The 24,245-nt window shown below is 38.3% G+C and overlaps 1 protein-coding gene across 5 annotated transcripts in view; it reads left to right on the forward strand.

Annotated features, from left to right (window-relative positions):
- Positions 1 to 2,622: 2,622 nt before the first annotated feature.
- Positions 2,623 to 24,245, forward strand: part of SNX14 (sorting nexin 14) — a 111,859-nt gene continuing 90,236 nt past the window's right edge. For 2 of the 5 annotated variants that reach the window (XM_036766476.1, XM_036766475.1), the window contains exons 1-5: positions 3,152 to 3,422; positions 20,927 to 21,047; positions 22,298 to 22,374; positions 22,461 to 22,539; positions 24,151 to 24,194. In XM_036766476.1, the coding sequence (XP_036622371.1) occupies positions 3,283 to 3,422; positions 20,927 to 21,047; positions 22,298 to 22,374; positions 22,461 to 22,539; positions 24,151 to 24,194 (461 nt within the window). In that variant the 5' untranslated portion in view covers positions 3,152 to 3,282. Of the gene's footprint in view, positions 3,014 to 3,151; positions 3,423 to 20,926; positions 21,048 to 22,297; positions 22,375 to 22,460; positions 22,540 to 22,840; positions 22,949 to 24,150; positions 24,195 to 24,245 lie in introns of those variants that run through there. The other 3 variants (XM_036766474.1, XM_036766472.1, XM_036766473.1) reach the window with 3 other exon arrangements.

A 24,245-nucleotide genomic window follows, 5' to 3' on the forward strand; every position in this document is an offset into this window, starting at 1 on the left:
CTCTCTATGTATATACACATACACAAAATAAGTTCTTTTTTGTGATATTTTTGGTCCCTCATTCCCTGATTCTCTTTTAAGTATTCATAATATGTAGTTATGTGAGTTATGAACCTGATAAATTTTTTTACATTTTTTTGATCTCATCATTCAGGAAACAATGTTTCCAACTTTCATTTCAACATTTCCTAAAGCCCATCTTTGTTTTGAAGTAACCTACTAGTAAAGCATGTACTTATGTAATTTGGAAGATCTTGTCTTTTTTTGGCAAATTTTTCTACCTCATAAGCTACAGTTATCTTTGTGGTTGTTATTTTAGAAATGTTTATGAACTGTGCAAGATTAGGAAGTAACCCATAAAATGTTTCTTACTGGTTTTGAAAGCTCAGTAAAACCAACTTAGCAACTGATGTCTCTGCAAGTAGAACCTATCCTATGAGCCATCCTTCTATTTAATTCTAATTGCCTTTTGTCTTTTGGTTTTCATTTATAGTCCATGTGAAGATTGATATGATTCACTTCCTCTTAACAGCATATCCAGTCATTCTAGGGTCTCAAACTGGTTACCAACAGCTAAATAATTGTTTATAGATGGTTTAGCTCCCTCTGTCCCCTTTTCCACAATTCTGCCATCACTGCATGGATATAAGGAGTCACAAAGAACTGAAAGCCATTCTGTACTTACTTTCATTGTTTGCTTTTGCTTTGACACCAAGTGGCCATCCTCCAGGAGATGAGCTTCTCCCAGTTTTGGCTAGGTTGCTTCTCAGAAAGTCTTAATGTACATTGCTCTCCTTTCCAGCATGGCAGGATTTGCCAGAGCTTGTACTTGTTAACATGGCTTTATGGAACTATAGATAGTCTCTACTGTAATGAAGAAATGGAATGAGATTTTGTGGAGGCATCATCAAATATACTGTATAACATTGGAGATGAGGAAAGAGTAAGGCACTATAATGTATACCCTTTAAAAAAACAAAATAAATGCACTTTGCTGCATCTTCCCAGAAAAGTATGTAATATATTTTAATAATAATCCTGCATGTCAGTATGTTCAGTGATGTAAAATATTTTCAAAGCCTATGTAGACTTTTGAAAAATGCTTTTTGATTAATTGAAAATGCATTTTAATATATCACTAGTACATGGGATAAACAATTCTTTAAAAAAAAGGCTTCATGTTAAATTTCATTACAGTCATTTATACACAAGAGGTATATAATTTTAAGTAATACCTAAATAAAACCTTGATTAATAGAGGGGATTACAACGAAAACACATGTAGGTAATGTTGTAAGGAGATAGTATAGAGGGAAGATTTTAGTGGATGTTAAAATGAAAAGATTTACTTAACCTCAGCCTAGTAAAACAGAGATAATGTGTTAACTGCCTTATTGCAAGGAATAAATTAACAAAATATAAATGCTTTAGAAATGTTAATTATGAGGACCGTAGTAAAAGTAACAATCCATGGAGGAGTTTTTCATCAAAATTAGTAATACTTTGCAAGTAGTTACCTTAACAGTGTATCATTATATTGGAATTTTTTTAATTGCAGCAATTTTTAAAGTATCAGTAAGGATAGCAATTCGTCCTTTTGAGAGTAGATTTGATTGGGTTTTTAAAAAGCTAGAGTCATTCAAACCTAGTCAATATGCTGGTCGATACAGAACCATTATGCTGTTCAAAGGTGTTTTCTTTTTTGGTGTATGTAAATATAGGAGCCACAGAAAATTTGTCTAACTGCTGTGGACAACTACAAAAGAGAATTACAAAGATGTGTTGAGCTACTGCTTATAATTGGATTCTGAGTACCTTTCCTTCCTTAAGGTGAGTGCTTTTTAGGGAAGAATATATTAAAATATGTTCATGCACTAACTGGATAAATTTCTGGTACTTTTCCTTTAGTATTTTGAGTGGTAACCAAAACTTTTCTGCCTTCAACTGAGCCTAAAGTGATAAACCAAAATAACCAAACAATGGAGGGGCTTTAGTAAATCAAAGGGATCTTTTATGCTTAAGGTGGGTCCTTTGGTAATCTTGTTTTGGAACCCTTGTTTAAACTTCCATACTTGGGGTCTGCTATCTTTTTCACGTGGGTATTACATAGACTGTCCATGTCTTGCCATCCTGTGTGCTGGACCTTCTTCCATAGATCCTTCAGATGAAACGCCCAATGGGGTGCAGTTTTACAAAACAATCTGTGGGTAGTATTGCAGCCCCCCAGTTGAACACCACCAGGAGGCTGGTCCACGTCTTACATTTTCAGCCGTGTAAAGGTTAATGTTAAGTCAAAATTACTTTTGCGTGGATTGAAATTGACACGTCGTAGCAATACAATGTTAGGTGATAAAATTAAACATTTATCAAACGTTACCCAAGTTAACTTTTTTCCCTTCTCAGGGACTGAAGGTCAAAACCTCGAGTTCCGGGCCCCATTCCCACCCCTCCAGCCGGTCCCGGCACAACTTGGAGGCAGTTTGTGGAAGTAGGTCGGGGGACTTCCCCTCCCCCACAACGGGTTGCTCCGCCCACAGTCCTCACTAGGTCTTCCGTGCGCCTCCCAGTTCTAGTAGGCACCGACCCAACCTTAGTTAGCTTCTAGCTCCGCTACTTCTAGGTTCCCGACCTCTCGAGCCCTCTCCAGGGTCCAAAGCTTCCCCTCCCCTGCACAGGCCCTGGCAGCTCGGAGGGAGCATGTGGCGGCCTTAGTATCGGCGGCTGCCTCTTGGGCAACTACAGGTCCCAGCAGGCACTGCGGCTAGCTGCCCTCCGGACACAACACATCCCTAAGGCCTCGGCCTTCGTTTTTTCCCTAGGAGACGGGCCGCTTTCGTTGCTCCGCATTGTGGCTTCATTCCGTTTTTCGGACGGAATTGGACTTAGGTGGAATTGGTCCCTCCACCGGGCACCAGCATCCGATGAAAAGCTACAGAGGGCAGCGGCCATTTTTTACTTGGGGCGAGTGTGTTGATGGACTGGAGGAAGGAGGGTCCCTCAGCTGGGAAAATAGGTGAGACGACCCTCAGGAGTTGAAGTTAAGTGACCACTGCAGAATACGTTTTCCTGTGAGGCGGGGCCCCGGAAAAAGCGCTCTCGTAGAGGTTGGTGCGCATGCGTCCCGGGAGCCCCCAGGAGGCTCACGCGGGGCGGGGCCGCGGGCTGAAGCTGGGGTGGCGTCTGCGCGTCTGCAGGTCCTGCGGGGCTGGCAGCTTGAAGGGTGGAATGGGAGGGTTAATGGGGGCCGCGTCCTTCTAGAGGCGCCGTGCTGTCGAAGTCGAGATGGTTCCGTGGGTTCGGGCGGCCGGGGAGAAGCTGAAGCAGCGACTAAGACTAGATTTGGGGCGAGAGATCTGCCGCCAGTATCCGCTCTTCTGCTTCCTGCTTCTGTGCCTCTGCGTTGCTTCCCTGCTCCTCAACAGGTAACTGCGCCCCTTCCCTGCCCATTGCCCCTCCCCCTTCGAACCCCTAGCTTCCCTGCCTCCCCCTTCCTCTCCTCCCAGATCACCTGCCTGCAGGCCGGGCCGCGGATGGGCCTTGGGGTGGAGGCACGTTCCGGGTTGGGAGTGTGGTGCCGGCAACTCTCTGGGTCTCGGAGCTCTGCTGTCCCCCGGGGCGGGCGCTCCTTTCCTTTCCCGAGCACTGTCGGCTGTAGAATCCGAGGTTCCTCTCGTCATCTTGGCTTAAACATCCAAGACCCTTCTCTGCCTGTCTCTCCAGGCCCTCATCCACCGCTCCTGTGCTCCAAAAAGAACCGAATTTGTGACCACGGAGCGAAATTAATCCTCCCAGCTGGAGGTGACTGAGACAGTAAAATTATGCTGGTGGTGACAGTTCCTCTTACCCTAAGGGGAAGAAAGTGGGCCCCTGCCCTCTGTGGTTTCTAGGGAAAGAGCCATGGACTTATTTAGGCTCCCTAATTTGGGATCTCAACCTCCCTGGCTCCAATTTCCTCTGAAAAAACATGGTTTTTTAGGTCCAACTTGAACATGTTTCTCACTTCTGTGGCTTGTATTTTTAATCATCTGACTGGACATTAAAATAATTAACAGTTAAATAGCTTCTAGGATGCAAAAGCGTTTTCCTTACGTTATCACAGTTAAGGCCCCCAGCAACCCTGGAAAATAGGTACTGATGATTTTATACCTATTTTTTAGATGAGAAGGATGAAGCCCAGGGAAGATTAAATGACTTGCCGGTGGTTACACAGTTGGAACTTGTTAGAAATGAGATTAGAACCCTGGACTTAGCGATTTCTAGGTAGTATAAAAAGATACCTCTTAATAAGATCAGAAAGCAGACTTCCCCTTCTTGTCTGGCTTGCCATTTCTCAGTCCCCTTTGCTGGTTCATTATTGTCCATATCCTGCCTGGGCTCAAGGTACTTTTCCGTCTTTTGATCAGCTTACTAGTAGATATTTCTAACTGCACGTTCCACGGCCATCTCAAACTTGAAATAGCAAAAAACAAATAAAAACAGAAAAACCCCTCTTCTTGAACTCCAAACCTTGACTTCCTGGTGTCTATAATTCCGTTCTCTCTGTCTTCATAACTTCCCTATTTCTATTCAAGGTTTCATTATTCTTCTAGACACCCAGATTTATAGTCTACAGGGTCATTTCAGAATCTTGTCCACAATATCTCTAGAATCCATCCTTTTCTCACCATTCAGCTAGCTAACATCCTATCTTGAGCCCATATCACTTCTCATCTGGACTATTGCAATGGCTTCCTGAGTAGTCTGTGTAATTCCAGTTCTTTCCTTTCCAGTCCAGCCTCCACATAACTGTCAGATTGATATTCCTAGAAAACAGGTCTGATTAACCTTCTCAAAAAGCATCAGCGGCTTCCTGTTATCTTACCCTATCGAATATAAACTTCTCTGTTTGGCTTTTAAAGTCTTTCATAATCTGGCTTCAACTTGTCTTTCCAGACCAATTTGGCTTTGTGCTTTCTGACGTGTTGTAGGGGATTATTTGATGCTCTTATTTACTCCTTTCTCCCTCCCCATTGGGCACCTTCATGGTGCCAGGAGATATAAGGAACCAAACAATCCTAGCTTGCAAGGAGCCCACATTCGTCTATGGTGAACAAGGGTGTATGTGTGTGTATTTGTGTGTGTATGTATGTATATGCATATGTGTGTGCATATACATATGATGTGTGTGCATATACATATGATGTGTGTGTCATAAATATAAAGTGAACAAATCCAAATATACAAAAAGTATTTTGTGAAAGAGGGATTGGGATGAGTCAGTGAGCTTTTATTAAGAGACAGCTTTGTGTCAGGCACAGTGCTAAGTGCTTGGGAAACAGAGAAAGACAAAATACAGTTTCTGCCGTGAAGGAGCTCACAGTCTAATGGAGGCTATAGCATGCAAACAACTATGTATAAATAAGCTATAGACAGGATAAATTGGAGATTATCAGTAGAGAGAAGACATGATTACCATTAAGGGGGATCAGGAAAGGTTTTTTATGTGAAAGTGGGGTTTTAGCTGGGACTTGAAGAAAAGAGATAAATGAGAGAATTCCAGGTATGGGGGCTTCATTAAGAAAATGATGCTTGAGCTGAATCTTAAAGGAATAAGGATATTCTGTATTTCTGAGGTAAGGAGGGAGTCCATTCCAAGTATGGGAGATGGGCAGGGTAGAGAAAGATAATGGGAGTTTCATGTGTGAAACACAGAGAAGGCTAGTTTGGCTGGATTGCAGAGTGCATGGGAGAGTAATGTCCAGTGATTCTGGAAAGCTAGGTAGGGCTTTAAAAATGAAGTAGTAGAGTTCAGTAGATAAAAGATTATGTATCGGTAATAATATATAAAAAGACTGGAAAGTTTGGTGGGGAGGGGAAGGGGAGTGGACTAAGTTATGAAGGGCTTTGGATGTCCAACAGAGGCTGTATTTGATCCTGGGGGTAATAGGGAACCACTGGAATTTAATGAGTAGGAGGAGAGAGCAGTTTTGGTGGAATAATGAGGTCAGAAGCTGGATTGCAGGGGTTAAATGAGAGGATAGAAAGTTGGAGGCACCTGTTGTGGGTGGCCTTTTTAAGGAGTTTAGCCCTAAACTTTAGTTCTCCCAGAAGAGCTATAGTTAATGGGAATGGCAGGATCAGGTGAAGGTTTTTTGAGGATGAGGGAGACATGGGCATGTTTGTAGGCACTAGGAAAGGAGCCACTAGACAGGGAGAGATGGAAGATAAATGATGGAGTAGAGGGTGACAGAGGGGGCAGTCTTTTGGTGGAGACAAGATGGAATGGGATTGCTTGTACAGGTGGAGGAGTTGGCTGTGATTAAGGTGAGAAGAGTGACGGAGAATATAGTGCTAGAAAGCATCTGAGTGATACGAGATGAGGAAGCAGGAGTTCACACTGAGTGGCCTCAATTTTTTTTTCTCTAAAATATGAGGCAAGATTCTCAGACGAGAAGGTGGGGAATGGTAGAGTGGAAGGTAAGGGAATAAGTAAGCATTTATAAAGTGCCTACTGCAAGTCAGGGACTGTGTTAAGCATTTTACAAATATTATCTTATTTGATCCTCAAAACAGTCCTTCAAGGTGTAGATGCTGTTACAGTTATCCCTTCCACATCTTGGAGTTTGGGGCAAGATGCCCCCTTGATCTGGAAAGTCTGTGTAAAATTTTTTGGCCCCCTTCTCACCAGAGAAGAAGTCTGAATTTTGTCTTTTCCTTTTATGGGGTCTTTACATAAGTGAATTGTAAGGGTGAACATATGTGATTGTAAAATTTGGGTTGATGTTATACAATACTATATATAGATATTTTAAGCATTTCTGAATTTCACCTGTGGCTTCTGAAAAACTCCCCCCAAAATTCCCACTTAATTTCTTATGCTGACCTGCAATATAGCAAAACCTCGATGGGGAAAGTCAAAATGTGGAAGGGATAACTGTATTATCCCCATTTTACAGTTGAGAAAACTGAGGCACACAGAGGTTAAATTACTTGCCCAGGGTCACACAGTAACTATCTGAGGCTGGATTTGAACTCAGATTTTCCTGATTCCAGGCCCAGTGTTCTATCCTATGAGCCACCTAGCTGCCTCAGAGAGGGGGAACCATAGGAGGTTTGAGGAGGGATAAAAAGGATCGGAAGAGGTGGTGTGGAAATTAGGATAGTAGTTGATAAGGAGGTGTGTAAGAATTGTCTAGGGCATTAGAAGTCCAGTTGAGGTTGTGTTAACATAATTTAGTAGTGGATGTAGTCAGATGGTTGCATGATTTTTTTCAGCTTTGTTCATCCCTGTAGGAGTGAAGATAGTGGATGGTGAGAATAATCTAAGGCTGAGGTTTGAGAGGGCACAGTAGGGGACAAGGAAGGCAGGGACTCGAGAAGAGGGCAGTATAGAGTTGAATTGGTAATTGATTGGATGTATATGATGAGGAAGAGTGAGAAGTCCAGGATGATGCTGAAATTATGAAACTAAGTGACTGGAAGGATAGTGCCTTTGATAGATATATAGACAGGGAAGTTTGGAGGATGGGGGAGGTTTTTTTTTTGTTTTTTGTTTTTTTTTTTGAGGGAAAGATAAAATCAGTTTTGAACATGCTGAGTGTTATAGGTCTCAGGAAAAGCCAGGTTAAAATGTAAAACAGGCATTTGGTGATTCAGGACTGAGACTCAGAGGAGACATTGGTGCTGGATACTTGTTTATCTGTCTGTCTCTGAGTTCTTCATTTCAGTCAATTGGCCTACTTGCACATTTTTCCTGTACTCAGCATTCAGTTCCACCTTCTGCCTCTACACAGGCTGTCCTTCATGCCTAGAATTATCTCCCTCTTCATACTCTGCCTCTTGGAATCTCTGGCTCCCTTCAAGGCTCAAATTAGGTGTTATATCCCATACTAGGTCTTTTTTGATTTTCTCCTTTGTTAGTGCTCTCTTCTCTCCCCCTTCCTCATTATTTTGTATAAATTTTGTTACATTTCTTCCCTTCCTCTGCCCCATCCCATGCCACCCTGGTAGAATGTAAGTTTCTTAAGGGTAAGGACTATTTCAGTTTTGCATATCCAGCCCATAGCACAATACTGGAACGTGCTAGGTGCTCAGGAAACACTTATGAAATGAATGAAGAACTAGACTCTCAAATCCTGAATTGAAAGCTGTTTTTTGGAGGGGAAGAGTTGGAATATTGGGTTACACACAGAAATGTAAATATTTAGAAAGTCATATAAGGTAAGGTTATGAATATACATTTAGTTCATTTGGAACCAGAAATAGATTGTGGAATTATATACATCCTGAGCTTCTAAGTCCTCTGAAAGACCTTTTTTTCCTCTCCAAAGTAAGCCAGTCACACATTGCATTTCTTTATAGCTTACTGGATTCAGTTCCTTAGTTCTGAAACAGAAAATGGACAGATTCTTGTGGTAGTTCTTACTTAGGAAATGATTGTTGAAATTTTCTCAGAGGGGAAGAGAGATTTAACTTCAGTTCTGCAGTTGTCAGTAGCATTTTTCTCTGCTCATCTTTTACTTGTTTGAAATTTTGATATTTTTCTTCTTTTTAATCCTTCGAAGGCACAGTCAACACCCTTTACCCCCACCCTTTCTCAGTATGAGCAGCACATAGGCTCCCTTCTCAATAGGAGCAGGGGGTACCCAGGTATGGCCTACAAAGGGCATAAAGAGGCAGCCTGGCAAGGTGAACAGGGCACTGGACTTGGGAGTCAGAAAGACCTGCATTTGAATTTTGACTCAGGCATTTACGAATTGTATGATACTGGGCAAGTCACTTGTCGTCTCTGACTGTCAGTTTCCTTATCTGTAAAGTGAAGATAGTAATAATGTGTGAGGATCAATGAGATAGCATATGTAAAGACACCATATAAATATCAGCTATAATTATTGTACTCTTAGTTTTGCTACTAAAGTGAACAGATCACTTTTGGCATGCTTCTGAAGCTAGATTATTTTCTCCGCATCTTTTGTGGAATTAATTCCTCTGAAGCTGAGGGATACAAGTGATTGAACAGAATTGACATTTCAAGATGAAAGTCGAGAATGAGAGAATTAGAGAGGTAAGCCCTGGAAGTTTCACTGTGTATTATTAAGTTGTTATTTTCTGTCATCTGGAGAGAGTTATAAACTTGTTGGCCTAGCTTGGAAAGAAATTATGACTATTAAGCTCTACCCAGATCCTTCTACTTACCTCCTTTGAGAAAAGGAGCAGGGAAAGAACTTTAAGAATACCATATTTCACTGCATAATTGTTGCAGATTTTATGACAAAATTTTTGCCAGAAAGTAGGGTGCGACCATTGTGAGAAGCCTTTAAAACCATTTGTGCTGGTATTACTTAAAAATAATTTATTACTAAACTGTCTTTGGTAGAAGATTAGGATGCACAGAATACTCATGAATATATGTTAAAGTTGAGAAGATGCAGGTCTTACCATGTCACATGACTTACTCATGACAGCTTCACCTGCCTACCTACTCCCTTTGCACCTAAGGTTCTTCATTGGCTTGAGTGACGATACCATTAGTATAGCAGCACTCTAAACAAACCATGCAAGTCAATTTTGTAAATATACCGACAATATCTGTGGGCTGGGGATTCTAGGCTTGCAGTTGCGCAAGAGAAAAATATGTATTTATACGCCACTGGCGAAGACATTGCTGCTGTTTACTTTATAAGTGGCATGATGAACAGAATTATACCATGCCACGATTACACAATCAATGGTTGTAAGCCAATTTTTGGACTGGAAAAAAAACACAACCCAGGGTGTGACAATTATTTGGTGAAAGACAGTATAGTTATACAAGTTCTACTTTGCTCTTAAGAATGGTCTTTACTGTTTTGGGGAAAAGGGTTTGTAGGTTGTGATGCGATTTGATTAGTATGGTAAACTTTTAATTTTGGAAAGGACGGGTCATTTGGTCCAGCCCCAACTTGAATCTGGATTCTTCAAATATACCACAATTAACTGGGAATTAACTCACTATTTAATGATTCAGCCCATTCTTCGGACACTTCTCATTGGTTAAAAATAGATTTAGTAAATATTTAACCTTTTGTGCCATCCAGAGAGGCAGCAGGAGCAACAGCAGACAGAAGTCTGGCCTTGTGAATCAGGAAAACCTGGGTTCAAGTCCTGTCTGTGAGCCTTCTATTGTCCAACTGTGTGCCCCTGAGCAAATCACTGTCGCAGTTAACCAACCTCTAAGACAGTAAATTGGAGACCAGTTGTTAATCTGCATTGCTAGATAGAATGTATGGGAAGTTCCTTATACCAATGAAACTGCAGGTCTTAATGTAAAAAAAAAATTCCGGCAGTACTTCTGTAGTGTAGTGTACCTCTTAGGTACAGTAAATATTTGGTAAATATTTGAACTAATGAAGTGTTCTTAATAGTAATGCCTGCTTTCATTCAGGTAGTCAATATTCATTAACTTAAATATCAATTTCAAAGAGTAGAAGTTCAGTAAGTCGAATTTTGAACCTCACTTTTTAAGTGTTGCTAAACAAGTATATTTTAGTACTATTTCAAGAATATGTTATTTTGTTAGTGTGAGAACTTTTCTGACACAAATGGCAACCCCCATTATGATTTAGTAGATCCTCTTAAAAAGTTGCTCTGCAAAAAAAACCCAAAAAACCAAACACCCTGCAGCCACATTAACTTGGTGATGAACGCTCTGAACTTAGACTATCTTTTGTCTAAAAGGAGCAGAGTATATATCACTGGATCTATGTTTGAAGCCTTCATGTTTTGTAGAAACTTCCAGAGCTTGTATTCTGTTGGCATATATGGCCATTGAGAACCTAGAGTTACCTCACAGGGTCATCAGAGTATGGTTTTAGTGGGGAAAAACTAGTAAAGCACTGTTTAAAAAACTTGCAATAATTTTTCCACTTAGGTATTCCAAATCTTGAACTTTTAAAGCTTAGACCTTCTAGGGTATGGAATGTTTTGAATGTTATCAGTGGTAAAAGAATAATTTAAAATAGTAACTCTTTAAGGTTTGCAAAACATGATGCATATTTCATTTCTCATCTCACCCTCACAACATCCAAGGGAAGTGGGTGCTATTATTTATCCTCATTTTACAAATGAGGATGCTGAGGCTAAGAGAGGTGGAGTGGCTTGCCCAGATTCATTCAGTTGGTAAAAGTATCTGAGGCAGAATTCAAACTCACGTCTTCCTGATTCCAAGTTCAAAGTTCAATCTGTCATACCATAAAAAGAAGATGGTTATAAAATGTCATTGTAGAATTGTGTGTGTGTGTGTGTGTGTGTGTGTGTGTGTGTGTATGATATTTACTATATGTATATATCATTAGATATAATTGGTATTAGGTATAAATTGGCATTAAGTATAAATCAGGTATAATTTGTATAAATTTTATGTTTGTTGATTCACAAGTAATTTGAGTACTATATAAGGCATTACCCTATTGACCCGTTAGGAATGATGCACTGTTTTCGATTGTACTTTTAGAAGGAAAAAGACAATTTTGAAGGGTGGTGTAGTATAGTAGACAGAAAGCCAGCCATCCTTTTAGTAACGAACACTTGGGTTGGTTCAAGATTTGTCTCTGACAGATACTAGTTGTGTCATCATGGACAAATTATGTAACCTCTCAGTTTCCCAGGTAACTCTCTAAAAATAAGTTATGAATGAGTTGTAATATAATAATAGTAATAATAAAAGTAGCTAGCATTTATATAGCACCTACTATGTGTCAGGCTTTGAGCTAAGTGTTTTACAAATATTATCTAATTTGATGCTCCCAACGACCTTTGGAGGGTAGGTGCTGTTATTATTCCCATTTTCTAATTGAGGAGACTGAGGCAGACAGAAAAGTTAAGTGACTTGCCCAGGATCGCACAGCTAGTAAGTGTCTGAGGCTAAATTTGAATTCAGGTTTTCGTGACTCCAGACCCAGTGCTCTATCCACTGTGCCACCTGGCTGCAATTTATATGTGTAGAGGTATTTTGCATCTTCTCAGTTTGCTACTCAAATGAAATCATAGGTCCAGAACAATAACAAAAAGTGAAACATTTTAGACTCATTACCATAAAGGCAGAAAATCTTGTTTTCAAATCCTGATACAACAGCTTTGTGATTATATAAATCGGTTAGCCTCCTTATGCCTCTGGCAGTTAACTACCTAGCTACCATCAAGTGGGAATTTCCCTACAAAGAAATCACAGCTTCTAAGGATAAAGTTCATATGTTGGAATCAAAAATCTCCCTACTTTCAAAGTCATATTTCAGTGGTGGATAAATAAATTGGAGGACTAATTTAAAATATGGCCATCACCTTTGTTTTTTTCTTTTTCCTTTTTTTTGCAACCCAGTCCTATAGTTAGCCCCTTTATTGTTACACTGCCCTCTACTCAACAGTCTCTTGTCTCCTCGTCCTTGCTCAATTCAGTCCACCGCATCTGTGGACTGTCTCCACCATCCACGTCTTCTGAAGGAAGAATTCACACAAACTCTTTGATCTTATGGGGCAGGCAGCTCATTGTCCAAACGTAATCCTTTTATTCTTCCAAGTCCTTACTGAAGTTGTTTGAAACTTTCCCTTTTTTCAAGCTTTCCCCCTACATCTCACCTTTTTCTTTACTGAGAGAACAAATCATTCCCCAGTGAACTCCTCCCTTTCCCCCTTTTCCTCATATCTTAGAACCTCTGACATCATCTTTCATTGTCTCTAGTCTCTCGTGAAGATGTGAACCTTCTCTTGGTCACAAGTACACTTAATACCAATCTTCTTCTATCTTCTCCAGCCGACTGCTTCCACAATCACCCACTTCATTTAAATTTTTTTTTTCTAAAATTTTCTTGATGTATTTAATTTTCTTACACTGCTAGGATTTCTCTCAGCATCCATTTCCTTCCCCTCCCAGAGAGCCATCTGATATAACACATATTTTTTAAGAAAAAGAGGAAGAGACAGAATCAGCAGAACCTATCCATATGTTGAAAAAGTCTAAAAATGTATGCAGCCCTGCAATGGAGTGGGATGGAGTTGTCATCTATTTCTTCTTTGGGGCCATATTTGTTTTTTGTAATTATGTAGCGCTCACTTTTGGTTATTTTGTTCTTCCCATTTACATTGTTATCATTGTGTATATTGTTTTTTGACTCTGTATACTTCATGTAAGCTTTTCCACAACTGTATTAATCATATATTATAAGTCTTTTCGTACAGCACAATATTTGTTTAGCCGTTCTCCAATCAGTAGGCATTTATTTTGCTTCCAATTCTTTCATCTCCTCTGTTTGTCTTCAGTCTTTCTCTATTGGCTCCTTCCTTGCCGCCTACAAACATACCCATTCTTAAAAGACAAAAACAATCTCTTCACTTTACCTTACCCCTCCCCAAGGTATCATTCTAATGGTTCTCTCATCATTCTAATGGTTCTGCCTTTCATGAGTAAAATTCTAGACAGAATTATTTATTCTGATTGTGTCTACTTGCCCTCCTCTTGCCCACTTCTCAGCTCCTTACATTCTGGCTTCTAGCCTCATCACTCAAATGAAACTGCAGTCTCCAGAGTTACCAATGATCCCTTAATTGCCAGATCCATTGACCTTTTCTGTCTTTATCCATCTTGATTCCTCTGTAGCTTTGACACTTGACTACCCTCTTCTGGGTATTCTCTCCTCTTTTAAAATTTTGTAACATTGCTTTCTCATAGTTCTCTTACCAGTCTGGTTGCTTCTTTCTCAGTCTCCTTTGCTGGATCATCATTCATGTCATTCCTTATTTTGTGATCTCTGATAAAAAAAGCATCCATGGGTATCTTTGACCTACCTAATATTAGATCAAAGGGGCAAAACATCTAATACTCTCTGGAAAGCAAGAGTGTTTATTTAAATGTTTTCTACTCTATGCTTGAAACTGTGGGAAATATAAAAAAAAATTATGTATATGGTTCACATAACTTAAGTTATCTTCATTAAGGAAATTTGATGTCTAAAGTTTGACATCTTTCAGGGGAGGTAGGATTTGAATTTTGCCTTAAGAGTTCTTCCTTGTCATTTTGAATGTAACTTTGTCCTTGATCCTATTACTTCCCAACTCTGGGAGCTTATTTTATTTTATCAGTTAGTAATTTTCTCTTACATTTCCATCTTCCTTGGCTTCTTTTCCTGTTCTTCAAAATTGTCCAGACTTCTTAAAAGGTTCTTTCCTTAAACCCGATACTGTTCCTTCAAGCTCCTGTCTCTTCTCCTGCTCCTTCTTCTTTTAAAGTATCAAACTTTGAGAAAGAGCATTCCACAGTCACTTTTAATTGCTCACAAGTGCTGTGCATTCCTTAGCACTCTTTGCATTAGGAAGGGTATCTCTTGTAGTCTCTCTGGTACTGGAACTACTTTTGCTACTAAAATGACTCTCTTGACTGTCAGGTCACCTACAGATTGTCAGATGCACTAGCATCTTCTCCACAGTATTTGACATGAGATATACTCACTTATCTTCTATGTCCTGGCATTCTCTTGATTCTCCTTTTATTTTCCTGACCTTCTCTTCTTGTTCCCTAGATGTAGTAGGCATTACTCAAGGCTGTGCTCTCATCTTTCCTTTCCTTTCACTTCTTCCCTTCTCCCTCCTCACTTCTTTCTTTTAGTAGTCTCATCCATTCTCGTGGCTTCAACTATCAACTGTACAGTATATATGCAGAGAGCTTCCAAATCTACATCTCTAGCTTAGTTTCAGATCCCCGTTTATGACTGCCTGTTATTGAACAGTGCTTTGTAGAATTCTACCGACACTCCAATAGCATATCTGTAAGTAAACTTAGCTTCTTTCTTTTTTAAACATTCCTTTCCTCCTGACTTCCTTATTTGTATTGCTGACAATACTCTTCTTCCATTTGCTTATTATGAATCATCTTTGACTTCTCCTTTTTTAACCCTCACATATAATTATTGCTGAGTTCTTTCCATTCTACCTCCACAGTTCTCTCTCCAGCAAATCTCTTCCTTTTCATTTCTGCTGTACTTTTGTAGGTCTCCACAACATCTTGCCTAGACTAGTAGAATAGCCTTCTAATTGATCTTTTCATTTCCATCTCCAATCCTCCTCACACCGCTGCAAGATTAATTTTTCTCAAGTGCAAATCTGAAACTCTGATCACGTCACTTCTGTGATTCAGTTTTTGGGGGGGGGGCAGGGAAGGAGGTTGTTGTTTTGAGACTGGGTTTCGCAATCTCACCCAGACTGGAAGTATAGGGGCCACTCATTGGCCTGATCCCACTACTAATTCAGACTCTCAGCTTGGCAAAATAGGAGGTATTCAGTAAATATTATTGAATAAAATTGGAAGGAGGTAGGGTGGGCAGTTATTGTCTAGAAGCAGGAATGTTGGGAGAGCAATAAATAAAAAGTTTGGCTTGAGTAGAGGAGTCATGTAATCAATCTTTCAAACAATAAACATTAATTAAACGCTGTGTCAGGCACTGTGCTAAGTGCTAGGGATACGAAGAAGATGGAAAAAAATTGTTGCTGACCTCAAGGAATTTAAATCCTTTTATTTTGTTTTTAAATAGACTTTTATTGATGTCTTTTGTTTTTTACATTGACTAATTTTTTTCCTGGTATTCTTCTTTTCTCCCTACCAGTTAGCCATTCCTTAAAACAAAAATAGTTTTCCTAAAAAAAAAAAGGTGAAGAGAAAAAAACTCAGCAAAGTCCACTACAAACATATAGACATACAAAACAAAGTCCTGCATTAGCCATGTTCAAAAAAAAAAGGGAAAAAATGCTTTGATCTATAGTTCATTACTTTTCTGTCTGGTATTGGATAGCATGTTTCATCAAGAGCTCTTTGGAATTTTGGTCGGTCAGTGTGTTGCTTAGAGTTCCTATGTCTTTTAGAGATGATTATCTTTACAGTTTTGTTATTGTATAAATTGTTCTCCTTACTTGACTTTGCCTCAGTCCATACAAATCTTTCTAGGTTTTCTGAAACTATCACCTTCATTTCACAGTAATATTTCATCACATCGTATGTCATAACCTGTTCATTCATTCTTCAGTTGTTGGGCATTCCCTCAGTTTCCAATTCTTTGCTACTATAAAAAGAATTGCCATAAATATTTTTGTACATATGGTTCTTTTTCCTTTTTCTTTAATCTCTTTGACATATGGCCAGTAGTGGTATCACTAGGTCAGAGGATATGCATAATTTAATAAAGTTTTTGTATACAGTTTTAAATTGTTTTCCACAATGATTGGACCACTTCACAGCTCCACCAACAGTGCATTAAAGAGGGAACCTTTCTTTTTTATCAGTGACTATTGTCTAGCAGTGGAATCTTTTGGTCAAAGGGCACAACTCCATCAACAGTACATAAGTGTTCTTCCTGTCTTTCCACAATTCTTCTAATAGTGACTTCCCATCTTTTTTCATCTTTACCAATTTGATGGGTATGAGGTGAAATCTCAGGGTTGCTTTGGCTTGCGTTTCTCTTACTATTATTAGGATCATCCTTTCATATATTTAATAGTTTGTATTTTTGAGGACTGTTTATATCCTTTGAACACTTATCTAATGAGGAAAGGCTTTTGGTTTTAAATTTCTGTTAGTTGTCTTGGATAGTCAACCATCATCAGAGATATTTGGCCTCAAGGAGCTGAAATTCTGTTGGGGGGGCAGCCTGGCCACAGTAGTGTGGCAGAAACAGACACCAATGGAAGTACTTTTCCTTCTTTCTGAGTCTTGTCTCCTAACTCAGGTCACCCAGACCTATTGGGGTACTTGCCTGGAATAGCTGACAGTAGAGGCCCTTCTCTCTCCCTTAGACTTTGTTCCATCCTTCCTTCACCTTTCCCTATCTCTCCATCCTGGTAGTGTCCTTTTCCTCTTCCTTCCTCCTGACTCAATATTAACCCCTTTATTCTCTAATCTTTGGCAGGGAATTCAAAATCTCTGATCTTTAGTGGTGGGCTGGCCCTCTCCAAATCCCCTCCTATGCAGTATGGACATGGGTGCTCACACCAGTTAGATAGAGATGGGAGTCAACAACTATACTGCTTCCGCTAAGGTGGAGGATCACCATTTGCCTTGTTGCTATGCTCTCTTGACCCCTGGGTACTACCGTGTTAATTGTTGGTACAGTCTCTAAGGACCCCCTAAGACTTGGCATCTGTCCTACTGCAGGGATATTTAGGACTTCCGTGCAGCCAAGTGATACAATGGATACATTTCAGGTCTTGGTGTCAGGAAGATGAGTTGAAATCCAGCCTCAGACAGTTATTAGCAATGGGACCCTAGGCAAGTCGCTAACACATCTCTTTCTCAGTTTTCTCAACTTGTAAAATGGTCAAAAATGCTACCTATCTCATAGAATTGCTGTGAGGATCAAATGAGATAATATTTGTAAAGCATTTAGCATAGTGCCTGACACATAAGTGCTTAAAAAAAGCACTGGTTCCCTTCCCCCTCCTCCCCTTGTCCATTCTCCCTTCAGCTGAATCCCCTTCCTATGTGTTGTCTACCCCAATTTGAGTGAACTCCTTGAGAGCAGAGACCGTTTAGCTTTTTCTGTTTGTATCCCTAGCACTTAACACAGTGCATAACACATAATTGCTGAATAAATGCTTATTCATTCAGATGGTTATAGAAGAGAGTTTATAATCTTAGTGAGCCAAGCACTAGAAACTGGGATGACCAGGAAAGCTGTGCCTCCTCCCTTCTCTTCCCTGCCTTTCTCTCAGTCAAAGTCAGCTGAATCTTGAAGGAAATCAAGCATTCTGAGAGGTAGAATTTAAGAGAAGGCTCTTCATAGGGGTACAGAAAAGGCAAGGTAAACAAGAAGAATCTGGCACAGTTTGTAAGGGCTATTGTTAATATTTGTTGGATTGTATTTGAGAGAGTAATTAAAGATGAAGCTGGAAAGTAGGTTGCAGACAAATCCTGCAGGGTCTTGAAGCCAAAGAGTTTGGATTTTTTTCTATGAGAAAAGGAGAGAGTCAAAGTTTTGTTGGTTTGGTTGGAGAAGAATGAGAATACTGTATTTGATGACTGATGTGTCCTCTGGAGGTTCGTAGAGTTCAGAGAAAATGGGTTTTCTACCTTTTAGAAGTTTGTGATCTAAAAAGAAGAAAATTAATAGAGAAAATCACACATGTTATTATAATACTCTCATGTTAAAGAGATGAAAGATTTTAATACAAAACTGATAGCCAAAATTAGACTTATGACTGAGTCGCTTCTAGAAAATTAATTTTTGAGTAAGCTGAGACTGCTTGAGATATGATAATTCACTTAGTAGCAGTAATAAATTTTCTGTAAGTAGATAAAGGCTAGAATTTTAACTGTGGTATTGCATTTCCTGTTTTAAATTAGGAGAAAAAAGAAATGGAACAGTTTGTGTATTATTTTGCTTGCAGAAATAAGAAAGTAGAGTAAACAAACTAATATTTATAGTTTGATAAAGTACAAGAAAAATAGCAGAATGATTTCAAACCTTCATTAAAAAGAATAATAGTATTACAGAGATGGAGTAGGGATTGTTAACCTGGGGTCTGAGAAATTGCTTTTAAAAAATATTTTGATACCTGTATTTCAGTGTAATTGGTTTCCTTTGCAATCCAATGTATTTTGTTTTGTGCATTTAAAAACATTCTGAGAAGTGGCCCATGGGTTTCACCAGGGCCAAAGGGGTCCATGACATAAAAAAAGGTTAAGAACCATTGATGTGGAGCTTCAAGGTTCATCTAATCTAACTCAGGTTACAGATGAAAAAAAAGTAGAAGCCCTGGTAGGTTAAGTAGGTAGCTCACAGTCTTTCTTGTTGTTAGAATTAAACATAGACTTTTAAGCCAGGGTCTTTGTCCAGAGCCAGTGCTCTTTCCCTTGTACCATACTGCTTTCAAAGGAAGAAATACAGACCCAGAGAAAGGTAGTGACTTGAGCAAGATCACACAGGTAGAACCATGATTTGAATCTAGATCTGTTTCCAAAGGTAGCACTCTTCCCACTGTCTTACACTGACATTATAATATTTAGAGAGATGCAGGGAGGGGGATGCTGACTGATGCCAGTTATTTTAATCAGAACAAGTGACTTTACAGCTTACACTTCACTGAGAAGTAAGAGGGCATACTCATTCCCTCTCTCTTCTTTCCACCCTGCCACTTTTCCCAAAGAAGGTCCTCTCCTTCCTGGGTTGCAGAACTTTTTTTTTTAACATAAATTTTTATTTTGATCTTTTGTTTTTGCACACACTTACTTTCCCCAATGTATTAGTCTCCTCTACCTCTCCCAGAGAATCATCCCTTATGACAAAGAACAAGAATGAAAGGAAAAACCAGCTTATAAAAACTGACCAATACATTGAAAAAATGGGAAATTATCTGTTTTTTCACTGCCCATTGGCCTCCACTTCTGTAAATAGGGGAGAGAAGTACCTTTTTATATTCCTTTGGTCAACCTTGGTCATTGTAATTCACCACATTCAGTTTCATTTTTTAATTGTTATTTTTTACCTTGTTGTAGACATTATGTATTGTTTTCCATCTTCAGTTTACCCTGCATCATTTTATCAAAATCTTCCCATGCTTCTCCGAATTCTTCATTTGTTATTTCTAACTGTTCAATAATGTTCCATTACAGTCACATGTTTATTCCTTCCTTAGTTGGCAGACATCTACTTTTTAATTCTTTGTTATTACAAAAAGTGCTGCTATAAATAATTTATTGTATACGAGGTCTTTCTTTTTATCATTGACAGTCTTCTGATATATCCCTATTAGTGGAATATCTGATTCATAGAATATGGACATTTAATCACTTTCTTCCCATAATTACAAACTACTTTCCAGAATTGTTGAATCAGTTTGAAGCTGTGTTGGTGTGCCCAACATTGACAGTTTTCCTGTTTTGTTTTGACTAATTTGCTGTGAATAAAGTTGCCAAGTTGTTTTGATTTATATTTCTCAAATAAGAGAATTTCTCTAATACTAATTAGGGAGTTCAAGCATTCTTTGATATGATTGATAATAGTTTGCAATTCTTCTTTTGAGAACTGTTTGTATATACTGTATGTAATACTCCTAATTTGCAGTGATTATCCAGTTTTCCCAAATGAAATCATTAAAAGGATATATGCCATAAAAGCAATCATGTTACTGTTACCTACTGAATAAAAAAAATACTAGTAGAGATGCTAAGATTTGTGTTTTAGTCTAAAAAAGTGAGGAAGAAGCTGAACAGAAAGTTTTTGATCTTAAGTTTCCTCACTTGTGTATCTAGGGTTTGAAAGGAAATTTTTTTTGCATAGATACATAAGTGCCAGAACTGGTAAAGCAATTGATTGCCTTATCTCTCGCTTAGAGATAATTACTGCTGATACTTTGAATTTTTGACGGTGAATAGATGTGAATTCAATTTAGTGAACATTCCTTAATGTGGTGTAGTACAAAAGAGAGTCAGGTTTAGTGTCAGAGGAATCCAACTCTTTATCCCTGTGACTGTGGGCAAGTCATTCAACATCTATGGCCCTCTGTTTACTTATCTGGAAAAATGAGGGGATTGGACTATGTAATCTCTAAGGTCTCTTCCACCCCTAATGTTATCATCTTGCTTCATACATGGTACTGTGAATGTGTTGTGCAAAAAGAGTAGAAAGAAGTCCAAATCAATTGTAGTCAGATTTTCCCCAAAGACCTCATGGAGTTGTTAGCAATGAAATACTTTTAATTCCTTATGAAATTGTGAATAGTTGTTTTATGAAAAACTTATTTGCAAAAAAAGGAGAAAAAAAGAAACTTATTTGTTATTTAATTTTTTCCTTTTGAAATCTATAACATTTCAAAATGTTCATATTGCATTTAGCGAATTTGCTCAAGAAAGTAATAATGCTATTTAAGAAAAATGGAATTAGTAGCTTGCATATTTTGTTTATACCTATTATCTTAAATTTTTTTTTACAAGGTATCTTCATATTTTAATGATCTTCTGGTCATTTGTGGCTGGAGTTGTCACTTTCTACTGCTCATTAGGACCGGATACTCTTTTGCCAAATATTTTCTTCACAATAAAATACAAGTCCAAGGTAAAATTTCTTCTTAGTTGTTACATCAAAAATATAATTTTTAGTATTTCAGGGCATAATTAATCCTCTACTGTATGAATGCCAATCATGTTTTTATACCACCAGTAATACCTCTAGCTTTTTGGTTTCCAACCTGATAGCCTTACAGTCTTATGGGACTGTACCAGCAGGTATATCTTCTTCTTCAGAGGCATATCTTCTTCTTCCCCCCCTTTCTTCCTCCTCTCCCTTTGGCCCCCCTCCTCCTTTTTTGGGGGGGTGGGTGGCAACTATATCTGTGATTTCATTGGTGTAAAGACTTCTCTGGTAAGGAAAATGGTGATAACAACACCTACCTTGAAGAGTTGCTGTGATGGTCAAATGAAATATTTGGAAAAAAGGCTCAGCATAGTGACTGGCACATGATAGGCTCTATACAAATGCTTGTTCCCTCCCCCTTGCCTGGTGAGAAAATTCCCTTTACCAAATTCAGTCTTGAAATTTCGGTGCCACTTAGGATCTTAGAAAGTTATATGAGACTCTGAAGTTAAGTAACTTGCCCAAGGACCTCATAGTCTGATATGTGTCTGAAGCAGGACTTTAGACATTAAGTAATAACTGGTACTACATGTATTTACTATTTTTTTAAATATGTAGATGCTGTTGTGATAAAATTCAAATTTATTTGTATTTTAATTGAGAATGCTTTTAGTTTTTAGTTATCCCTGATACTCCCATCTTCTCTGTGTGTAAGAAGGGTTAGCTGGCAGCAAACCTTCTGGCTTCACCTCTGAGCAATTTTCTTATTTATCAGTCTTTTCCTCCATCCTGATGATTTGAAAGCTTTTAGAGACATGAAAAGTAACTCTGCTTCTTAAAAAGTTTGAGAGAAACCTATTACAGGGTTTATATATAGATTGAATTCTTTCTTGCAAGTGTTCTGAAACTTCAGATTTTAGCTCTAGAAATATTATAGAAAATATTTTATTTTTCTTTATAACTAGATATGAATGAGTCTAAAAGACTGTTGGCATTTTCGACTTGCAAAAATTTTAACTTTCAAACTTTTAAGGGAAATTTTGGAGAAATTGTTTAAACATTTAATACAGAGGGTAAAATTTCCATGTTATTTCTTTTGGTGCATTCTTTCATAATAATTGAAAGCTTCTGAGAAATCTGTGTTCTTTTAGAGCTGATTTGCATATATAAATGATTGTTGAAATATTTTTGTGAAAGAAATGTGATTGCTTCCTTAATTTTTTTTCTTTAAGCATTTAGAACTCCAAGAACTGTTTCCCCAAGGTCACAGCTGTGCTGTGTGTGGAAAAGTGAAATGTGAAAGGCACAGGTAAGATATATGTTCGGTATTTATTTGTATTCTGATTTCTGTTATATTCTGGATTTTAAGCAGCTCGATCGCTTTATATTTTTTAGACCTACTTTGCTGCTTGAAAACTACCAGCCCTGGCTAGACCTTAAAGTATCTTCCAAAGTTGATGCATCTCTCTCAGAGGTAATAGATGATCTCCAAATGTGCACATTCAGACATAGATGGTGTGGTAAAGTACCCAAAGAAATTTCCTTCAACAAATGGTTCAACAGAAATCTTAATCAAGAGTATCTTCTAATATATGGAGTCCATCAAATAGAATTTGCTAGCTTATTAATAATAAATTATTAATAATAACTGATAAAATTAAGTTCACTTATTTTTACAAATTAGCAGTACAAGCTAAAATACAGTTTTTACCTATTTAGCTTGAGTGACAAATTAGGAATGCTTGTGGATCCAGTATTTTAATTTTGTTCCGAAGTCTTTTCAAAGGAAATCCTGTTACGCCTGGTTCACAGTATTGATAATTAGTGCCACTGCCTTTCTGTGGTTAAAGACAGAAGAAATACCCATTTTGCATTCTACCCAGGTAACTTCCAAATGACCTTTGCTAGAGTGAGTAGATGTTAATGTATTACATAGCTTTCTCAGCAGTCATTCTAGCTTTGTTATTCACTTACTAGAGCACAAACAGGAATTGGTGACTTCACCTGTTCTTCTGTAGTAGACAAATTGTTACTAAGCTAATTGGGGAAAAAGTAAGCACTTTGAACCCGGCCTCATCATTTCTCCTTTTTTTCAATTTGTTTTCTGTTCCTTAGCTGCTGGAAGTGGAGCAAGATGCCACTTTATCACTTGGTATTTTCCTTTTTCTGAATTTCCAAAGTACCTTCTGGTTTTAAAATCTTTAAATGTATTTTTCCATTCTCCTTTGTCTAAAAGAGGCTTGTGACAGCAAGTGACATCTCCTAGCATTTACTCTTTCTAGAGGAATATCTTTTGTATATTGTACTTATAAAGGATACTGTTAATTTAGAAATATCCCATTTCCCATACTAACATACCTCATGTTGACATCTTATAGTAAAAACTATTTACATTCACACTTCTTGCCAGTAAAAAGGTTTTGCTATGAGGTCACAGCATGTGTACTAGTGATGACTTACAGATGCCTTTTATTGTATATAGATTTATGGCTATCATTCTCAGCTCTTCCTTTTTTGAGTCCTGACCTTCTATTCCATCTCTCAACAAGAGTCAGCGCACATATGTATGCCCATACATTCCACCTCTAGAATTGAAAAAGGACAAGTTTTGACATATTTTTTTACTCTTGTGTAGCAGAGTGTACTGCACATGGTACTAGGAAGACTACCAGAGTTCAGATACCACCTCTAGGACTTACTATCTTTGTGACTTTGTGCAAATCAATCTCTAATCTTTAATGTCCTTACTTATAAAATGGGGACAGTGGTATTATCTATTAGTATTGCTTGCCTTAGAGAGCTGTTGTAAGGGTCAAGTGAAATAATGAAGGTAAGGCCCTTTTAAACTACAAATGTCACTTGTTTTCCCTTTATTCCTCCTTAGGCTTTGCAGTTCTTTGGGAGTAGTTTCTTTGACAGTTTTCTGGTGCTATTTAGATTTTTGCTTCTGGGACTATTTAGATTGTTGGAGCAGTTTCTTTGACAATTTTCGTATTATCGTGTATTTATTATTACTAAATGTAATGATGTTTTTCCCAAGATGAGTTAAAGCACTCTTCTTTTAAAAAAAATGTTTTCTCCCCAGGTGCTTGAATTAGTGTTGGAAAACTTTGTTTATCCTTGGTACAGGTATGTGTTCTTTTCAGAAAACCCATTAATATTGTAGAATGACTGCCAATC

This window comes from Trichosurus vulpecula, chromosome 7 (genome assembly GCF_011100635.1).
Source record: "Trichosurus vulpecula isolate mTriVul1 chromosome 7, mTriVul1.pri, whole genome shotgun sequence".
NCBI lineage: Eukaryota > Metazoa > Chordata > Mammalia > Diprotodontia > Phalangeridae > Trichosurus > Trichosurus vulpecula.